The sequence below is a fragment of the Procambarus clarkii genome, chromosome 65, assembly GCF_040958095.1.
Source record: "Procambarus clarkii isolate CNS0578487 chromosome 65, FALCON_Pclarkii_2.0, whole genome shotgun sequence".
NCBI classification, from domain to species: Eukaryota; Metazoa; Arthropoda; class Malacostraca; order Decapoda; family Cambaridae; genus Procambarus; species Procambarus clarkii.
This window is the reverse complement of record NC_091214.1, coordinates 19719314-19741179: the sequence shown is the minus strand read 5'-3', so window position 1 is coordinate 19741179 and position 21866 is coordinate 19719314. Positions and strand designations below refer to the sequence as shown.

The window sequence follows — 21866 nt, the reverse complement described above, 5'->3', positions numbered from 1 at the left end:
ACACGCTGGGTGACCACCCCCCCCACACGTCACCCGGTGTGTGGGGTCACACGCTGGGTGACCCCCCCCACACACGTCACCCGGTGTGTGGGGTCACACGCTGGGTGACCACCCCCCCACACGTCACCCGGTGTGTGGGGTCACACGCTGGGTGACCACCCCCCCCCACACGTCACCCGGTGTGTGGGGTCACACGCTGGGTGACCCCCCCACACACACACACGTCACCCGGTGTGTGGGGTCACACGCTGGGTGACCCCCCCCCCCCACACGTCACCCGGTGTGTGGGGTCACACGCTGGGTGACCCCCCCCCCCCCACACGTCACCCGGTGTGTGGGGTCACACGCTGGGTGACCCCCACACACACGTCACCCGGTGTGTGGGGTCACACGCTGGGTGACCCCCCCACACACGTCACCCGGTGTGTGGGGTCACACGCTGGGTGACCCCCCCACACACACGTCACCCGGTGTGTGGGGTCACACGCTGGGTGACATGTGTGACCCCACAAGGAAACACACTCAGTAATTGTATCCATAAAAGCATCGAAATATACATGCACACACTTTAAATAACTTTTGTTTTATATTTCACATCGTTATGAAGGAGTTTTGGCCAGTATAACATTACCAGCATGAGAAGATTTGCATGTTTGACTTGCTAGTAAATGACATTGAAAATTATTCTTGGTCTTTTTTATTGTTGGGCAGACAATGTAATGGTTTAGAAACTATTCATATTGCCGTAATTGTATTTCTTTGCAGGTTTGCTAGCATTTTCAGGGAGGTAAAGTTGGCAGGAAACTTAAGGAAGGAGATTTCTTTGCAAATTCAATTATACAAAATTCAGCATGGAAATTGCCTGTGTAGAAGACACAGAAAAACTGGAGGCAGATGATGACCAAACTCCACACCAGAAGATGAGGCGACCATCACCACCTTATTGTGACTCATCCTCTACATACACGCACATAGTAATAGTCTTCCATTGGGAAACTGAAAATAACATGATGTTCAACATGTTTATAATAAGTTCCAGGTACTTAGGTATGGTGGAAACGAGAAACTTAACGAAACACAGGACACAATCGCACTTACTCATAGAAGAAAAGCACCATGTAAAAGTTCTGGGAATTGTGAATGTCTGACGATCTATTTAGTGAACATAACCGAGCAAATATAGCGGCGGCCAGGAAAATGATGGATTAAGAGAACGTTCAAATCCAGAGACCCACAGCAATACTAATACTACTTATATCACTGGTGCTGTCCGTCTTGAGTATTGTTCGGTACTCGCTTCTCCTTTCAGAGCGGGAGAGATCTCTGAATTAGAGGGAATACGGAGAACCTATACGGCACGCAAAGAAACGATAAATCATCTAAATTATTGGGACCGTCTGCAAGCTCTCAAAATGTACTCTCTGGAAAGGAGACGAAAAAGGTATGAAATATATATATATATATATATATATATATATATATATATATATATATATATATATATATATATATATATATATATATATATATATATATAATATATGCGAACAAGCCTGAATGATCCCCAGGACTATATGCAACTGAAAACTTCACACCCCAGAAGTGACTCGAACCCATACTGCAAGGAGCAATGCAACTGATATATACAGGACACCTTAATCCGCTTGACCATCACGACCGGACAAAAGGAAGTGATAGCCGAAGCTATTTGAACCACTTCCCCGCCGGCACTCGGATGGTAATCTTAAGCATAGCATTTTATCAAATCACCTCATTCTTTGGGGCACACGTGAGGAACACAAATGCGAACAAGCCTGAATGGTCCCCAGGACTATATGCAACTGAAAACTCACACCCCAGAAGTGACTCGAACCCATACTGCCAGGAGCAACGCAACTGGTGCAACTTTACAATTTATTGATATATTTTAGTTTTGTTTTATTATTTTTATAAAACTGTAATATCAATATAGCTATAGGTTAAGTACTAATTGTAATTAAGAAGCAATAAAATGCTTATCTTCAAACTCTAAGACGGTTAGGTGAGGTCGTGGTTTTCTATTCAGCTTTTCAGGTAAACTCAAATATTCACAATATATTTGACAGTACGATTTAATACTAAGTGGAAATAAGTACAATTCCTGACTGCTATGAATAGTACATAATTGCACTCATTTGTGCTGTTACATTTACCTTCCCATTTGTGGAGGACGAGCTGCTCCATATATGCTCCAGACAAGTCCGCAAGGCTGAAACAAAATATAGAATATATTGGAGAGTTGAACCTTCACTTTTGTAATTAATAGACAGAACTCCCTCATATATACTCTTTTATAAAATGAAATAAAAACAAATAATTGCACGAGTTTTTCTGCGAAATTATAGACTAAAATATTAAAACTCGGACAAAAATCACCGTTACCTTGAGGTGCTTCCGGGGCTTAGCGTCCCCGCGGCCCGGTCGTCGACCAGGCCTCCCGTTGCCATAGTATAGAGTTCTAGCTTCCGTTGATAAATATACACTACTGCATTTCCTTTAAAATCTTTGCCTTTGTTGAAGTAAATATTTATATAAAATATTTGCCTTCTCTTCTTTTCATTGTCATATAAAGGGCTTTTGGGGGAGGACTCGAATATAAGACAGACTGTATATTAATAACTTTTTCTCTTATCTTTGATTAAATGAGGTGAGAGGTGTAGCTGGTTTCCAGTACCCACACCCTGAACGTCAGTCTTTATTGTCTCCTCTAAGTGCTTATGGATGCCACACACTCAACATAATTGGTTTTGTCTGGTGACGGATCTCACAGTCTAAGAGTTAAGGTCCATAACACTAACTCTCACAGACTGAGAGTTAAGATCCATAACACTAACCTTCACAGTCTGAGCGTTAAGGTCCATAACACTAACACTCACAGTCTGAGAGTTAAGGTCCATAACACTAACTCTCACAGTCTGAGAGTTAAGGTCCATAACACTAACTCTCACAGTCTGAGCGTTAAGGTCCATAACACTAAATCTCACAGTCTGAGCGTTAAGGTCCATAACACTAACCCTCAGTCTGAGCGTTAAGGTCCATAACACTAACCCTCACAGTCTGAGAGTTAAGGTCCATAACACTAACCCTCACAGTCTGAGAGTTAAGGTCCATAACACTAAATCTCACAGTCTGAGCGTTAAGGTCCATAACACTAACCCTCACAGTCTGAGCGTTAAGGTCCATAACACTAACCCTCACAGTCTGAGAGTTAAGGTCCATAACACTAACTCTCACAGTCTTTGAGTTAAGGTCCATAACACTAACCCTCACAGTCTGAGAGTTAAGGTCCATAACACTAACCCTCACAGTCTGAGTGTTAAGGTCTATAACACTAACTCTCACAGTCTTTGAGTTAAGGTCCATAACACTAACCCTCACAGTCTGAGCGTTAAGGTCCATAACACTAACCCTCACAGTCTTTGAGTTAAGGTCCATAACACTAACCCTCACAGTCTTTGAGTTAAGGTCCATAACACTAATCCTCACAGTCTGAGCGTTAAGGTCTATAACACTAACTCTCACAGTCTTTGAGTTAAGGTCCATAACACTAACCCTCACAGTCTTTGAGTTAAGGTCCATAACACTCACAGTCTGAGAGTTAAGGTCCATAACACTAACCCTCACAGTCTGAGCGTTAAGGTCCATAACACTAACTCTCACAGTCTGATAGTTAAGGTCCATAACACTAACTCTCACAGTCTGAGAGTTAAGGTCCATAACACTAACTCTCACAGTCTGAGAGTTAAGGTCCATAACACTAACCCTCACAGTCTGAGCGTTAAGGTCCATAACACTAACCCTCACAGTCTGAGCGTTAAGGTCCATAACACTAACCCTCACAGTCTGAGCGTTAAGGTCCATAACACTAACCCTCACAGTCTGAGCGTTAAGGTCCATAACACTAACCCTCACAGTCTGAGCGTTAAGGTCCATAACACTAACCCTGACAGACTCAGGGTTAAGGTCAGTACAGTGGGGTAGACTGTCTCAGCAGGTCAGGGGCAAGGCGAAGCTTCTAATGAGTACAGAAGGTCAGCTGCCTAATAAAGACAGCCAGGAAAGGGAATTATCAGGAGAAAGCACCAAGCCATTACGACTTTATACCACTTTGAATAGCTATAAGGGTAAAGATTTGGGATGGGACAGGGGGGGGGGGATGTTGTCCAACCACTTGGACGGTCAGGGATTGAACGCCAACCTGCATGAAGCAAGACCGTCACTCTACTGTCCAGCCCAAGTGGTTGGGCGAAAGGCACTCAGGCGGGTTGTGAGTAAAGAAAGTAAGGTTTGTAGTGATTAAAGACATGTACAGTGAGTAATGATAGTGGTGTTACCACTTGTTAAATGAGGAGGACCTCCCAGACAGAGCCCCCAGTTGTTACCAATATGTTACTATAAACGGCCCCCTCCAATTTCTCCCGGACGGACCCTCCAATTGTCACCAATGTTTAATGAATTAAACGCTTCCGGACAGGGCTCCCAATCTGTAACTAATGGTAAACAATAAAAACCCAACCAAGACAAGCAAAGTGGGCACCCTCTCGTGCTGCTGTTACTTCTGACGATACACTACAGTATATCAGGCCACTCACGAACTTCCTGGATTTTCCTCAAATTGTGGAGAAGTGGTTTAGTGTCACCAAGATGGGAACTGAATTGTTAAACACCATAAACGTTGTGGTAGAAGTGCTGATAATCAAAATATAAATTCTAAAATATGGTGATTGTTCTTGTATATAAATCACCAGATGCAAATCCTCAGCATTTTAAATACAACTTATGAAAATGGAATATTGCTTAGAAAACCCTCACAAACCCTGCCCCAACATCAACTTGCTTGGTTATTTAAACTTAAGGCATCTAAAATGACAAATGTGGCAAATATTGTTATAGCGGAGAAAATCCAGGAAGCAGTTTGAATGAACAGTCACACACACGACCTCTTGCAGATATGTGACAGATTTGCTTTAAACCAGCAAATAGTAGAATCAATTAGGCAAGAAAACACCCTAGACCTTATTTTGACAAACGATGATGAGCTGATTTGGGACATAATGATCACAACTACTTGTTACTAATATCACAACCTATTCGAAGTTTAGACGAGCATAGGCAATAGACCTGTTCAGCCAATCTCAAATCACACAGGAGGAGAATTTAGTAAATTAAATTTTAATAACAAACTGTAACGTACGATTATGTTACGTTATTGAGTAGATTAGATACACAGTGTTCAGTGAGTTACATATTTATTTAGTAGTCTTGTTTACATTAGTCGGTTGTTGGCATTGTCATAGACGTTCAGACGAAGCTTGGAGCAGAACAGAGAGCTGAGTGAGGCCGGAGTCGCAGAGCTCTATGCGGGAGAGCGTGGCGGCTCGATGGGGAATCGTGAGTGTCTAAACTCACGGGGAGCGAGAGCATTGTAGCTTGATGCGGTCGTAGTCTGCTGTCTGCTCTGTGTCGAAGCTTGTAGCGTCTTGGGGTCGATTAGAACTGTACATGCCAAGTGCTACAGTCTTGAGGTTGAAGAGGTGAGGTAAATCCCGAGTGTCTGTACTGGAGTTATCTGAATCACTGTGGAAATTGTACTGTCGGCTATTCACTTTTTGCTTGCTTATATTCGGTGTCTACACCTCGGTTTCCTCCAACCAGGATGGGAAGAATGTTACCTGTAAATAGGGATAGGAGTATAGCTTGTGTAATTAGTGCCAATTAGTTATGCCATTAAGCTAATGCGAGACTGTAGTGAGTATATTGTTTGTACTCGCTACAAAGCTGATTAACTGGGAACGAATAAACCAAGATCTCTCAGAACAATGCTGGGAAAACAATTAGAAAATGCAAATTTGAACCAGTTTTTCGAGAAAGTAGGCTCGGTAGCACTAGAAATATATACAAGGCATATACTGCTATGAAGAAAAAGGTGCAAACTTGAACGGGAACGGAGCAGTTTGCATCACCATTGCAACTACATCTCCCTCTATAGGCGAAGAAAAACAAATAGCAAAACATCTCAAACGCTCCACTCTATCCCAACAACGACGCGAAAGGCTATGTAGGGAAATATAAATGATCGAGCTGAAGCTGAAAGAATCATATAAAATCCAAGAGAGCAAATGGCCATAAGTAAAATAGAGAGGAACCCAAAATACATTTTCTAGTATGTAAAAACAAGAACAAAAAACTGCATCCAGCATTGGGACCTTATGGAAAGGTGATGAAATTCTCACAGGTGACATCAAAGAACTGAGTGAAATACTGAGGCTTCAGTACGATTCTGTTTTCAATGAACCCCTGAACACATTGAAGATGAATGATCCAAATGAATTCTTCATGTATGTGACACCAAAATCGAACCATGTATCAGATGTCACCCCAACCCCATTGAACTTTGAAGTAGCCATTGATAGAATGCCCATGTACTCTGCACCAGGCCCAGACTCTTAGAATTATAAATTCATCAAGAAGTGCAAAACATCACTATCACAGGCCCTAAATATCTTTTCGAGACAGAGCCTAAATACTAATGTCATCCCTAACATAATTAAAACAGCGGAGATCATGCCACTTCACAAAGGAGGTAGTAAAGCAGATACAAAAAATTATAGACCAATAGCTCTAAAATCACCCATCATAAAAAAACTTTGAAAGAGTGCTAAGAAGTAAGATTATAAATCACATAGAATCACAAAATCTACATAACCAGGGACAGCATGGGTTCAAAACAGGGCGCTCCTGCCCCTCATAATTGCTGGATCACTATGACGGCCTTTGGTGCCATGGAAGATAAGCAAAATGTAGATGTAATATACATAGCTTTTGACATATGTAACCATGATGATGCTGTGCACAAAAGGAATTACTGGCAAAGTATGGAGATGGATCTTCAACTTTCTAATGAATAGAACGCAGAGTGTAATAAAGTAAAATACAGTAAATACAGTAAAATCAGGATCATCTACTATGAAAATCACAGTCCCACAACAGCCCGTCTTCCAAACAAAGACCCAAAACCGATTCCATACACCCACCAAAACCCCGTTTATGTATGAAAAACGGTTTACACATGACTCGCAACTGATTTCGTTCGAACACTTCCGGAACAAGTGCTTCAATGATGAATTTGTTTCAAACCACAACGCTGTAAATGCTTCACCCAGGTACTACAAATACAAATAATCGCTAACTGAACCTAAATACGTAACCTAACATAACCTATGTCTATATTTGAACAATATGCTAATATATTATAATAATTTATATTTGAGAAAATTCCCGTTTTGAATGAACAGTATGTAAACATTTATGAATGCATCTATGGGGTCGACTGCTGGATGTAATGGACTTGAGTCGAGGACAGGTTGCCCTCAAGGTACCGTACATGTCCGGTACTGTTTCTCATAATCATATCAGACATAGACAAGGGTACAAACTATAGTACTGTATCATTATTTGTAGATGACACTAGGATCTTTGTGAGTAAACAATATAGAGGACAAGGAAAGTCTCCAATTGGATGTAAATCAGGTCTTTCAATTGGCCTCAGATAATAATATTTCTAATCAAAATAAGTTCCAGTTCCTGCGCTATGGAAAAAACGAAAATGTAAAAACGGAAACCATATATTAAACGGAATCAAATCACACTATAGAACGAAAAAGCAATGTAAAGGATCTATGAGTAATCATGTTGGAAGGCTTTATTTTTAGAAAACACAGAGTAGCTGTCACGACTGCAAGAAAAATGACATGTCGGATAACAAGTACCTTCCAAACAAGGGATGCCATACCAATGATGGTACTTTTTGAAGACACAAGAGCTCTCTAGGGTAAATGAGTGTTTGACCCTAGGTCAAGTATACGTCAAAATGCGACGTGCTATAAAGAGAACAGATTGGTCGGGTACCAAACACTTTTTCACTTTACTGCTGGCCCGGTTACAAGGCTATCATACCATGCAACACCCCACTGCTCTAACCATTTACAACTAATACACATCTGGCTATCAAATATACCTGAGGGATACTAACATTAGTTACCTCTACAAGGATAGGAAGCCTGCGGCTTGTCAAAGGTTCCCCCGATTTGCCTTGATGATCTTTTCCAGTTGTACTTAACAATTTAACAGAGTTTTGGCATTTACGGCTTGGCAAGTAGGTGGTTCCATATTTTTTGCATGTTTGTTGCCCAACCTTTCACAATGGTACACTTTTGACATTGTTTTATTTGAGAACTTATTGTTCAACCCAAAATGTCTAGTGTAAATTATACCTTTAGAGCAAAATGTTGGTAAATATATACATTATTTGTGTGTGTATATTATGGTCATAAATTCCAAGGTGGTTGTGTTCCTGCAGTAAGCACATGTTATTAAGCATTACAGTATTTTGTGTAGCTTGTTTGTGTGTATAATGTACTGTAATAATATTAATTTTCATTATATTCATTATGTATTTCCTACTTATGAGTGTGTTTTGATGTATTTCAGATCTAGAGGAAAGAAAGTGCTTGCCAGCCAAAAAGGCAAGATTACACCTACCATACCAGGATTGGCAGCATTGTGGCGTACATTCCTCTTCCTCTGTGGCCGACCCCAGAGTGCCTCCACTCGACCCACAAGTATCAACGGTGTTATCATACCAACATCAAGCAACAGCCACTCATCCTTCCTTAATGACACTGCCATGGCTCTCCTCTGTAACTTCACTACCAAACCGCCCTCCGCATACTCCACGTCATTCGGCCGATGGGTCGTTGATGATGCCAGAGAGAGAAATACTGTCGTCACCATCTTCAGAATCGTCCATGGGCAAGTACCCTACACTCCCAGCAATGATGCCACTGAGCAAGATACAGACTCCAGCATTTGCAGTTTCACATTCGGGGAAGGCAGTTACTAATGGAGATTATCAGCCTAGAAAATTGTTCAATGTACCTTCTCTGGTGGTGAAAGCTGAAGATATGCCATCTCTTCCTTCCCAGACACCACAACCCGGAAAGGCACCGGTTCCTTCTCTCACAGCAGCATCACCGCCTAGAATTCTACCTACTTATCCCGTTCTGACACCAAAATGTGAAGCAGTTCAGTCCTCTGTTGTTTCTTATTCTTCTTTGGTAACACATCCCAAAACATCAGACTCTGAACAATTACCAATACCCCCTAAGCTTCCTCCCCTAATTCGACTGCCTCCAATCACAGGCAATTTTGCTAATAAAAACCCTAATAAACCAAAGCCTCTCTTGTCATCCAGTGATCTACTCTCATCAAAAATAGTACACGAACAATCTTTTGAAAAGTCAACTCTCCACCAACCAGAAAACCATCCTCGGATTAATTCTTCATCCCGTGATCAGACAGGTTCTGGTCCCATTTATATACCACATGGTTTAAGGGATCCAGATGGAAATGTTATATATAAACCAAGTAACCGTAGTAAAAAAACTTTGGAATCGTTTAATATAAGCAACTCTGGTCTTTCATCACCAAAAAGCTTGTCCATGCCAAATATTTTACCAAATTCATCTTCCTCTGTTGGGTTGAATGGTTCACCAATGGTGCTTATTCCAGCATCAGTTGCTTTTGAAACCCTTGGTCAGCAAGTGCCTCCCCAAGTTTCTCACATAGCCACAAATCGTCCTCATGTAAAATCAAATTCAAATCCATCATTACCAGTACCATCTGCGACACCTAATGTTCCAGCAGCGCAGTACTACTGGATCTTGTCACCAAAAGTGTCAAGTAACTCTGCAAGTGTTTCTGAATCAAGTGTGGAACCTAGTCATGACTTACCGGCGTCGCGCTCATCAAGTGTGGCTGCAAAATCTGTGGGAGCACCCTTATCAGTGTCTTATTCAAATGGTATGGAACCTGGTATCATGGCTCCACCACCAGTCTCTTCATCTTCCTGTTTAGCATCTCTCTTAAAAGCTGGTGTACCTTTAGTTCCTGTTTCGTCAACAGCAGTGCCGCCTTCACCTCATATTATTCCTTCTACATATCTGTCTGCTGTATCAGGTACTCCAATGACCACCTCCATATGTATCCCAGCTCCTATCATGTCTACGCCACCAATCATAGCTGACCCAAAACACTTTTCCAAACAAGGCGACGCTGCAAAATGCAAGTCCTCGCGTCCAGGACCCAAAAGCTCAAAGAAACGCGCACCCGCTAAGTCAGTGGCATCATCAACAATGGCTGGCAACGCTGGAACCTCAACTGGATCACCTTTGGCGGGGGCGTGTACTCAACCAGCATCAGGGAAGCACAGCAGTGACTCCACGCAACATCAATCAACTCCCTCATCTTCCTGCATTTTGGTAAGTTCAGTAAATGCATGAAGTTCATTTGTTGGCTTTAGGAATTTAGATTTAGAATGTACAGTGACTTTTTCTATCTACCTGCATGCAAGTAATGTCAGATTAAAGTTCTGTCTGAACAGATATAGTTACACTTGTAGAGATCTAGGAAAAAAAAAATCCTTTTAAAATTAGAAATTGTAATGTATTTGGTTCATGTGAAGCTGAACAGTATTCTGACACAAGGGTCCCAAACTGGGGTATGCGGATCCTTAGGGGTCTCACGAGGGCCCCAGGTGCTTTGTGACAAGATGAAAAAAACATTCTTTGTCAGCATTTTGGTGTCTGGCGGTGCCACAGTATTGTGTTTGTGTATTGCGGGAGTGTTTAAGCTGAATTTTTGTTTATGATGACCCGGCTGTGGCTTGTCATGTTTTTGGATCTGTAAACCAGGACCTGGAGTGTGGAACATTTGTCATCAATTTGTAAGTGGAGATTGGGCTTTTTGGAGTACAGTACAGATTGTGGCCATGGTGAAGTTTTAATTGAAGATTTATTTTAATTTGGTGAAAGATAAGATAGAGTATAGTACGCTGTAGTATGAAATGATAATGACTGTCATAGTGGATGAGAGAGGAATAATGTTGTACATTCACATGGCTAAAAATAAATTAACATTTGCAATTGTGGAGGAGTATCTAAATATTGCAAGATCCCACTGGTGTAGAGGTGTGTAGGAAGATCTAACTCCACACCCATCCACAGAGGTTCTCGTAGATGTATAACGTTATTGTAGCTTCATTGTGTGTGTAGATTATTACTGTTGTCACTGTATATTTAGAGCAGATCTGAGTATCTTGTGTCAACTGTGGCCAGATATGTTTAGACTGCTGACGCACCAACAATGTACCAGTGAAACGCAAGAGACAGTTTTCGGGTTTATAAACAATTATTTTCTATAATTGATTGTCCTATAGCTGTTTGTATTTTGCTAGAATTTTTATATTATACTGGTGGGGGGGGGGGAGGTACAAGGGGTGCTCTCCCCGTCCCTTCCCGTTTCCCCTCATCCTCCCCACCCTTTCCTCGCCTCTCCCCTCATCCTCCCCACCCTTTCCTCCCCACCCTTTCCTCCCCACTCTTACCTTCCCCCTCTCCCCTCGTCCTCCCCACCCTTCCCCCTCCCCCTCCCCATTTATCCCCATCCTTCCCCCTCCCCTCGTCCTCCCCACCCTTCCCCCTCCCCTCGTCCTCCCCACCCTTCCCCCTCCCCTCGTCCTCCCCACCCTTACCTTCCCCTCTCCTCTCATCCTCCCCCACCCTTACCTTCCCCTCTCCTCTTGTCCTCCCCCACCCTTACCTTCCCCTCTCCTCTTGTCCTCCCCCACCCTTACCTTCTCCTCGCCTCTCGGCCTCCCCACCCTTACCTTCCCCTCTAGATAAAGAGTTCTAGTGTCTGTATTCTCTAGAGCACAGGCAAGAAAGATGCAAAATAATTTACACATGGAAAATATTAGGAAGACTGGTTCCGAATCTGCACATGGAAATAACATATGAAATCAGTAGGCATGGCAGAATGTTCAAAATGTCCTCATTGAGATTCAGAGGTGCAATAGGTATGCTGAGAGAGAACTCTGACTTTTCAACACTCTCGCTACACTTAAGGGGCCTAACTAGCCGGCCATGATGTTCGAGAGAACTCGATAAGCTCTTCCAAAGGATACCTGATCCAACCAGGCTTTGATTCATATGTCAGGCTATGAGTAGCCGTGTTCAACAGCCTGGTTGACTAGACGACCAACCAGGAGGCCTGGTCAGAGACCGAGCCGCAGGGATGTTAATCCTTGGAACCTCCACAAGGTATCCACAAGAAAAGTACTGTTTCCAAATCTGCACATGGAAATAACTCCTCGTGAAACCTGGAGACATGGCAGGAAATTCAAAATAGCCCCATTGAAAAACTGTGGTGTAATATGTATGCGAAGAGACAATTCTATTGACATTAAGGGACTATGACTTTTCAACAGTGTTTGTAAACATAAGGGACATAGCTAGTCTACTTCTCGTGGTATTTAAAAGAGAACTTGATAAACAGTTCTAAAGATACTTGATCAACTGGGCTGAGAGTCATACGTCAGACCATGAATAACTCTGTTTAAGAGCCTTGTTGACCAGACCACCATCCAGAAGGCCTGGTCCAAAGAATGGACATTGATTCCTGGAACCAGCAACAGTTAGAAAGGTACTGTATACTTAGGTGCTGCACTTAAACTGGTCAGTGCAGCATTGACCTCACTTCTTGCAGGTTTGGCATTCATTTCCCAATAGCCCAAGTGGTTGGGCATTGTTCCTTCACTCCGTCCTCGTATCTCTTTCAAGTGCACTTATGTCATACTGGCTTTTGCCTGATAATTACCTTCCTTATTTATTTACCATGTTAGCTCCTAAATATTCCTGGGCATTTTTTGTTCTAACAATAATCATTGTTATCTTATTTCCAGGGGGTGACAAACAACGATTCATTCAAGATTAATGACATCATCAATACTGTTCTTGGTGAGAGTTCTACAGTTCGCTATATTATGGACTCTGTCAGACAAGATTGTGATGCAACATCTAAGACACCACGGAAGGTCTCATCCAAGAAAAATATAAAAAATCGGAAACATTTGGATGGTACAATAAAATCAACAGTTAAAAAGTTAAGAGTCAGTAAAAGTAAAGCAAGTGGTAAGTTGAAACTCCCCAAAAAAGGATCTTCAATTGCACTAAAAGTAACGAACTATAAATCCAGTGAGAAAGATACAAGAACTGCCCAGAATAGTACAAAATATAAGAAGTGTGCAGAAAAGGAGTTACCTACTAGTGCAAGCCTAATAATATCAAGGACTGTGATTACAAATACCAGCATTTTGAAAGATGAGCATGGTAAAGTACCTTCTTCGGGTGATTTAATGCTTCCAACACAGAGTTGTAGACAAGAATCACCACGTTCACCTGCAAGAGTTGAATATGTTCCTGTGATCTCTCGTGTAAAGCAGAGTGGACTATTTACACCACCATGTATAGATGACAGTCCTACATCAGCTGGTAAGTTTTTTTTACCTCAGAATTGACTGGATTATCCCCTATAATTTAATTTGAAATGTTTACCTTTTTTATGTTAGTGTAATTTTCTGTAGCGAGCCCCTACGACCCCTACCCCCAGGGAGGGAGAAGGGAGCCCCAGATCCTTCGCGCCAGTTGCTCCACCATTCAGTTCTCGGCTGATGTCTGACTGTGGCGGTCGTCGACTCTGGTCTCTGATTCAGTGCAGTTTTGTGCCTTGTGTATTTCTGCGGTGCGGTGTGCAGGCTAAGAGTAATTGATCAGTACTGGGGCTGCATGTGCTTAGGGCCACCTTCCCTAAGCACCCTGTAAGTACTGCCCTTGCATTCTGGGATTAACTTCAAGAGGGCGTTCGGGAACCGTTTCCGTAGGGGTCTTTTGATGCTTGGCAATTGCCCACCCTTGGGGCCAGCTGGGATGTTCATAGTCACTATTTGGCCTCGGGTAGGAGGTGGATTTGTTGCTGTTAGGGGCGCAAGGTACTGTGCAGCTTGTCTCCCATTATATACAGCGGCCAGTTCTGTTCCTTCTGGGGATGTTGTGCTTTGGCGGGGTTTTCTTTTCCTTTTTGTTTCTTTTGCCTGGTGAGAAAGCTGGACCCTTGAACCAAGTGCCCTCTTGGTTCTGATCCACCTTCTGTTGTTTCGGTGTTCCTCAGCTAGGCCCTCGTGATTGCACACGTCGCAGGGGGTTCGGTTTTCAGCAGTTCTCTGGTAGTTTGGCCCTAACCCGTTAGCAGTACCTTGTCTGGGCTTCCCTTAGCAGTAAGCCTAAGGGGCCCCTGGAAAACTTGGATGCTTGGTTGGTCAGGCCGGGGGTGCATTATGTGTTGTGGCTTTTTACCATTACCTGTGCGTCATGGCCTCTGTGGCCGGGGATGCGCTTTGGGTTGACCAGGTCTCCCTCGTCCCTGTTCCAGGGCTTGGGTTGACCAGGTCATCCACAGGGTTATTCGGTTCAGCCAGCCTGCGGTCTATTCTCGTGCCCATGATGTTCATAAGTTTGCTGCTTTGGCTGCTGTTTTTGGTAACATGTCTTGAGCTGATATTTGGGCGCTAGGATTTTTGAGGTCGAACAGGGGTCCTGGCTGCCCATTACCTGGTCAACGTTCCTGGTCCTAGTCAGGCGTGTGTCGCTTTGGGTCGCAGGCTTCACATTGAGGAGCGAATGGCAGCTGCCTCCCGGGTAGGTCCTTCTTGTTCCTTTTCTTTGGTTAGGTAGCTCCAGGGACCCATAGGGGCTCTCCACAGAAAACCAGCATTGGATGTATTAAAACGCCATTTTCTGGGTGAGCCCCGGAGGCTCCCGGCACCCTATCTCTCTCTCTCTTCCCGGTCGGCGCTTTTGCATTGTTTTTGAAGCTCAGCCTCAGAACTGAATGGTTGAGCAGCTGGCACAGAGGATCCAGGGAGAGGGGAGGGGTGCTGCATGGACGAGCGGCGCGACGGCGGGGTGTGATGTTTGCGTCTTTGCTTGTTTTAAAATTTGAGGAGTTCTGTTTCTCTGTTCAGTTTAATAAATTACATAAACAATTACAACAATTACTCAGCCCGTCGTCCTAAAGTTTCCCACAATCAAGAAAATTGTCAAATTAAAGTATCTTCTCCTAACCTATCAGAGGACCCAAAACAGAAAACGGGATAGTACGTCAATTTTGTGAACCGCTTCCATTTTCAAATACGACAATTTTTGGCCTTGGGTAACGCATGCGATGAAAATGTGACGTTCTTTGTAAGAGGACAGGTTAACTCAGTACTGTATTTTATTATTTTTGTTTGTTATTTCCATTATACATCATGTACAAGTGGCAATTATTCTTCAGGTTAATTATTTCAGACTTTAATATTTATTCTTTTAATACTGTACAGTACTTGAAAGTTTGTGTATGTACTTACCGTTATTTGGTAGAATGTTCTGTGTTAACCTGTCTTAGTGTACACTGTCTACACACAAGCCCTGTTACTTGGTAGAGTATTGAGAGTTTACCTGTTACCATGTACATGCAAGCCCTTAGTCTCCCTAGTACTTTTGTGATTACACATGTTTGGAAATATTATATGACCTGGAATTAGAAAATGATTTAGATTTGTTGTGCTGAACGAACCTAAACAATGTTTTGAAATTAAAAGACAAAAATGGATTATGTGATTTATATTTCACTGAGTATAAAATAACTAAATTTAACAATCTTCTAATTGCTCTAATTATTTGTCAGTTATGTGTAGTATATATATACAGTAGTTTACCAAATTAACTTTGCACATAACAACTACTGCTGCTAAGACAATTTTAGTTATTACTATATAACTTATTTTTTATATTTAGTCAATTATGACATTTATATTCCTAATGTACTCCATCTTTCCAGGCAAAACTCACAAGAAAGGACAAGTAAAGTCTAGTGCAAATTTAGGTAAAAAGTCTAAATCTAAAAAACCAGTCATGAACAAATCTTTCACAGAATCTAATGGATCATGCAGCAATATGTCCCCTTTAATTCCAAAGAATCAAAAGAAAAAATATACAACTTCAAAAGGGGCCAAGGGACAAATTAAAAAGAATTGTCTATCTGGTAAGGCTTTGCAGGGTAAGAAGAACCTTTCAGAACCAGTAAAACTAGTAACCAAGAAAAAGAAAAAGCCTATTTCTGTTCTTAGAAATGTAAATCTACACACTGGTGCATCTGATATGAGATCAACACACACATACCAAGCTGAATATTCAGATGGCAAGACAAATGAGAGCAGAACATTATCTGCACAACCTGCTGGTGTGACAAGTATGGCATTAACTATCTTGAATTCAGAAGCTCCAAACAACAGTGTTATTCTTAGCAGCTTGTTGACTCCAGCAACCAAGGTGTCTATACATAGCAAAAATGGCACCATCATCTCGTCTTCTTCAATGGAAGCAGAAATCTCCCATTTGAGCCCCATAATTCCAATGGTAAAAGTCTCTTCACTGGTACCCTTCACTGGGCCTCACAAGGATTCTTCTCTAACTCCACTACAACACAATCAAGTTTTTAGTCGAGGTAAGATAAGATCTCTTTATCGAGAATTGCTACAAACCATGTGATTTAACAGCAGGTAATATACCAAGAATAAGGAAGCATGAGTGTAGGTAATGTAATCAGAAACTGAAATAAAATTAGTGCTATCAATTTATATAAGTAAACCATATGCTTGTCTTATAGTGTGCCACAAAAGGCTGTATTAAACAGTCAAAATATTGTAGAGAAAATCCTTCCAAACAGAATACTGTAGACCAGTGACAGTACAGTACTGTGTAGGTGTTTTAAAGAATCAAGTATCCAAACACAGTAAATTGTCAGTCATTTGTACAGTGCCTCATATAAGTTAAATTAGGCCTTTTAAGTGGCCAACTTTTAAGTATTAAGCAGACTTTCAAAACAAAGTATCAGTTGAAAATGTAAATACAGTATACCAAGAAAGATTACTTGCTCTTAGTGTACAGGAAGATCTTCCCTTTTCCTGACTGACTGTCCAGATGCCCTGTTGTTGCTGTGGTCAGAGGCAGACCATCTTTACCTCTAGACTGTCCAGATGCTCTGTTGTTGCTGTGGTCAGAGGCAGACCATCTTTACCATTAGACTGTCCAGATGCCCTTTTGTTGCTGTGGTCAGAGGCAGACCATCTTTACCTCTAGACTGTCCAGATGCCCTGTTGTTGCTGTGGTCAGAGGCAGACCATCTTTACCTCTAGACTGTCCAGATGCCCTGTTGTTGCTGTGGTCAGAAGTAGATCCTCTTTTGGATATGCTTTGCTGATTATGCATTCCCTGCATCCAATTTTCCTGCTTATCTGTTGGCATTTAGACATTCGGTTCCTCCTCCTCAGCAACTGTTCTTGATGAATGGGCATTGTTTTGCCTACCTTCTGGCCTGTGACTGCTGTATGCAGTTTTCCAGAGTATGAATCGGTGTCCTTGGATGCCGAGTGTCACTCTTGTTGTCTGTGTCTTTCTGCCTGTTGAGTACAGGGTTCTTTTGCCCTCAGGTATATAGTACAGTATATGCTGCTATTGAATTTCTAGGTTTCAGCTGCACTTCAGGACCCGGTCTTCCGATTCTGTCTGGCAGCCTTTTGCGGACCCAGATGGAGGCAGTGTTATTATTTTTGTACACTTGTGTCAAATTTGCTTGTTTTCCTTCTGGTGCCCCCTACTCTGTCTCCTCAGCCTTCTCCATTGGGTAGGGTCTTGTAATGGCTTTGGGTCTGTGGTCTATATGCTTCAACAGGGAGAGGGGGGGGGGGGTGAGGGTGTCTTTAGAGGTTGCTTCATCTGGGTTGCTGATGGAGGCAACAGAGCCTTATATTCTATCCGTGTTCATCACCGGCATGGGGAGCCGGTGGCTGATTGGATAGAACACTGGACGTCTGATCCTGTGGTCCCGGGTTCGATCCCGGGCGTCAGAGAGAAACAATGGGCAGAGTTTCTTTCATCCTGATGCCCCTGTTACCTAGCAGTAAATAGATACCTGGGAGTTAGTCAACTGTCACGGGCTGCTTCCTGGGGGGTGGAGGCCTGGTCGAGGACCGGGCTGCGGGGACACTAAGCCCTGAAATCATCTCAAGATAACCATAATTTCTTTGTCGAACATTATACTTTGAGCTGTATCCTTAGTTTTGGGGCTTACACTGTCAACACTTGCTCTCTTCTCATGGGCTTGTGAGCATTTGGAGGTGATGTTGGCTCTATTCCTAGACATTTCGTTCCCCTCCAGAAGGGGTGACTCAGTGACTGTAATGGTATGTGCAGACCATAGCTCCTTCCCACTTCCCCCTTCCCCTTCCCCTTCCTCTTCCCTCCCCTTGCTTGCCTCCCATGTGTCTGTCCGACCCTCTGGTCATTCTCCCCCTCCCTGTTGGCCGTTTCCCATCATAATCAGAGTCAAATTACCCCTTAGGAAGGTGGTCAAGCCACTTGTTCCCCAATCCCTATGGCTCCAATCCCTCCAAATCATTTGTCTCCCAGTCCTTTCCAATCCGTTCCCCTCTCCTCCTGCATTCGCCACTAACCACATGACAGTTTCAAGACCAGTGACGAATTACCGTAATTCTCAAGTTTCGAGTGAGGGAGCTGGGAGCCATATACAGCTGTGGTTTCCTGTGTAGCGTGGGATCGGTTCATGAGTCTATGGGTGTAAAACAGAACTTTCAGGACAGGCCTCAGCTTCCAAGGAGGCCTAGGGGGGCGGGGCTAAGTCAGAGTTTTGGCTGGCCTAAGAGTGACACACTGTAGTCATTGGTTGAGCTTTGATAGGCAGAGTTAATTGGGCCTAGGAACTAAGTGGGTGTAGCCTGTTTCACTGGTAAGAGTTTTAGAAAATATGAGAGTTAGTGTGTCTTGGGGGTGTACTGGGGTACAGGTCTACTGATCTGGGGGCAGCCACTCAGCATCTTGGCCGAGGTTGCAGGATTAAGGTAATGTCTGTCCGAGTTTTAGTACATCAAGTAAACGCACCTCAAATTTCCAATTTGTCATCTACACTGTATTAGGCTTACACTGTGTATGTATTTATGTATGTTTCAATGTTGTATGAACAAAATATTGATGAGTGCTGTTCTGGGTGATGCCACAGAGGATAAATGGAACCATATGGAGTGACAATATAGACACCCAGAATAACAGTTGCAATGTGCCACCGCCCAGAGATGAAGACATGCCACTAGTACGGTACATGTAATGAACTTCATTGTCACCATATAGTTGAGAAAACTATATGAACATAACTCAGTATTTGCCCCTTTGAGTTCCATGATTATTGAGTGCCTTCCTTCCTGGGGAAACAATAATTTAGACACATTAATTTATGGTTAGGGAAGGTGGTGGCAGTGTTTGATGATTTTAATTATTTGTTATAAATTAATAACCCCTATTCTTGTTGTGTCCTCATTTAATATTCAGCTTATATTCGTGGCAGTTCAGTGAGGGGTCACACTGAACTGTAACAGGGGTATTAAGTTGGGGTATTGAGTGAAGGGAAAGAGTAGAGAGAGTAGGTCAAGGATCATTACATGACTTCGGGTTACCTGAGGAGACTTCCAGTTGTACTTTGTCTCCCCGATGAGGGGTGGGTACCTGGCCATGTTTTTCTTGCTTTATACGGCTGCTTCTTGGTGCCTATAGTCAGTCTGTGCTGGATTCCTCTGCAACCCTGTGGATGTATTCCAGGGTCTTGGTTCTTGGACAGTCTTCTTGTGTTTCATGGTTCTAGGGTCTTTGTGTTTCAGCCTGTTTTCAGCAGCAGACACCAGTGCCAGCTCCAGTACAAAGATCCCATTTGGGTTTCCACATTTTGTTTGCAGGTTGGGGCACTGGTTCTGGGTATCTTTGTGTGTCTGTTCCTTGGAAGGGATGGTAGGGAGTGTTCTTTCCTTTCCTGTTTCAAGTGTATATTGCCAGTTTAGGTTTTATAGCATTGCCCATTTGCTGAGGTTGCTATATTTTCTACCCTCCTAGTCAGCTGTTCCTGCCCTTGCCAGTATTGGTCAGCTTTAGTTGGCTGCCTTCCTTTTTTCACTCTTCACATTCCCCTGCCCTTCCCCAGCCCCCTTCCTTATCATTTGTATGCCTTTTTGTGTGGTATTCATGAGGCAGTCAAGGACATCAACTTTGACTCTGGCACTCCTACCCTTCTCCGTTTCACTTTAAGTGTGCTGTTGGCAGGTCTGCCAGTGCTGCTGCTGTTTACAATTGGGTTTCACATCTGTCTTGTCTAACTTTGGACCCCAGGCTCCTGCTTGGGGTATTGGTCACGTGTTTCGGGCTTTGGACAAAGACAATTGTCAATTGTCTATTTGTCAAGACAAATAGACAATTGTTTCTATTTGGTATTCTGTTTATATAGTAGTTCATTTTCAAATGTCATGCAATTTTCAAGGAATATAACTACCACGTAATGTAAGGGGTCACCTGTACTAATCTATACTATTATTTTTGTACTTACTACCTTACCCAAAGGTCCGGGTTAACAGGGTATGGACTTACGAGCTCTTACAGTACTTAAGTGTAGTTGCAGGATGAGAGCTACACTCATGGTGTCCCGTTTTCCCAGTATATACTCTGTCTAAAGTGTATAAACTTTCCCAGTATATAAGCTTTAAAACTACTGACAATTTTGGCACCCACTGCCATCTCATTTAACTTGTTCTAACCATCAACTACTCTGCAACTTTTTTTTTTTTTTTTTTTTTTTTTTTTTTTTTTTTTGCCAGCGTTGCTTCCTCAGCTTGAATCTATGACCTCTTGTTCTTGAAGTTGCAAGTTTCAAGAATTCTTCTTTGTCAGTTTTGTCAATTCAAGTAGCAGGCAAGTGGCAGCCCTGTATGCAGCTGCCCATGCTGTCTAGGGCTCTTATTGCAGATGACCACAAGGCTTGTAAGCACTTAGTGGTCATCATCAAACCTCCAACATTAGGTTGGAGGTTTGCTGTATCCTCTTTGTTGTCTACTCTCATAAAAATCCTAGTGTCATCTGCAAAGGATGATACGGTACTATAGTTTGTGTCCTTGTCTATGTCCAGTATGAGAATGTAGCAAGCACAGTACCCTGGGGGACAGCTCTTCACGGTTGATGGTCCGGACTTTACTTTGTGACTATTACACACTGGGTTTTCATTCCAGTGAAATTCCAGCATAGCAGCAGTAGTTGTTTCTGGAAGCTTTGCTTATTAAGACTTCTTATAGCCAAATGGATATACAGTAGCTGCTGCCTCATGCATGGGGTCCATGATTCAAGTCTCCTAGAGCCCAGGTGAATGAAATGTTTATTTCCACGGAAGTGTGGATGCCAATTTATTATTATTATTATTATTATTATTATTATAATTATTATAATTATTAATACACTTTTAGAAGCATGGTGATTATGCCTTCTTTTTACCATTGTATTAAATCCACATGCTTTATATTCCAGTTTGCTTAAAAACCTTATCTGTGAGAGTGGAGAGGCTCACTCACAGGCACATTAAGAGGGAGTTCCTAAAGAAGTACCGTATAGGCATAAAGTCAGGGATTTTGCTGCGGCGGAGGCTGAGGAATTTTGACATTAAACGTAAGTATTCAAACTCTTGAATTTGCTTATCCTCTATATTGTTTATTTGTTTATACATGTCTCCAACAGGTCATGCAAGGCGGCAGCTGCCGAGAGCTTAGGGTTAGCTTAGTCCAGTTTATTTTGGTGTCATATTTACCAGTATCATATTAAGGCAGGGTAATCATTGGTGTATTTTAAGTGTAGACAGTAACATTTCCAGCTCTACCTGGCCATAGGTCTGGGGCCAGATTCACGAGGCAGATACGCAAGTACTTACGAACATGTACATCTTTCCTCAATCTTTGATGGCTTTGGCTACATTTATTAAACACTTTACAAGCATGAAAACTTCTCAATCAA

The 21866-nt window shown here is 42.6% G+C and overlaps 1 protein-coding gene across 1 annotated transcript in view; it reads left to right on the top strand.

Annotated features, from left to right (window-relative positions):
• Positions 1–21866, top strand: part of LOC123771149 (uncharacterized) — an 88723-nt gene that overhangs the window by 52441 nt on the left and 14416 nt on the right. Inside the window, exons 4-7 of the mRNA XM_069309716.1 lie at positions 8530–10358; positions 12839–13427; positions 15814–16479; positions 21387–21524. Of these exons, the coding sequence (XP_069165817.1) occupies positions 8530–10358; positions 12839–13427; positions 15814–16479; positions 21387–21524 (3222 nt within the window). The remainder of the gene's footprint in view (positions 1–8529; positions 10359–12838; positions 13428–15813; positions 16480–21386; positions 21525–21866) is intronic.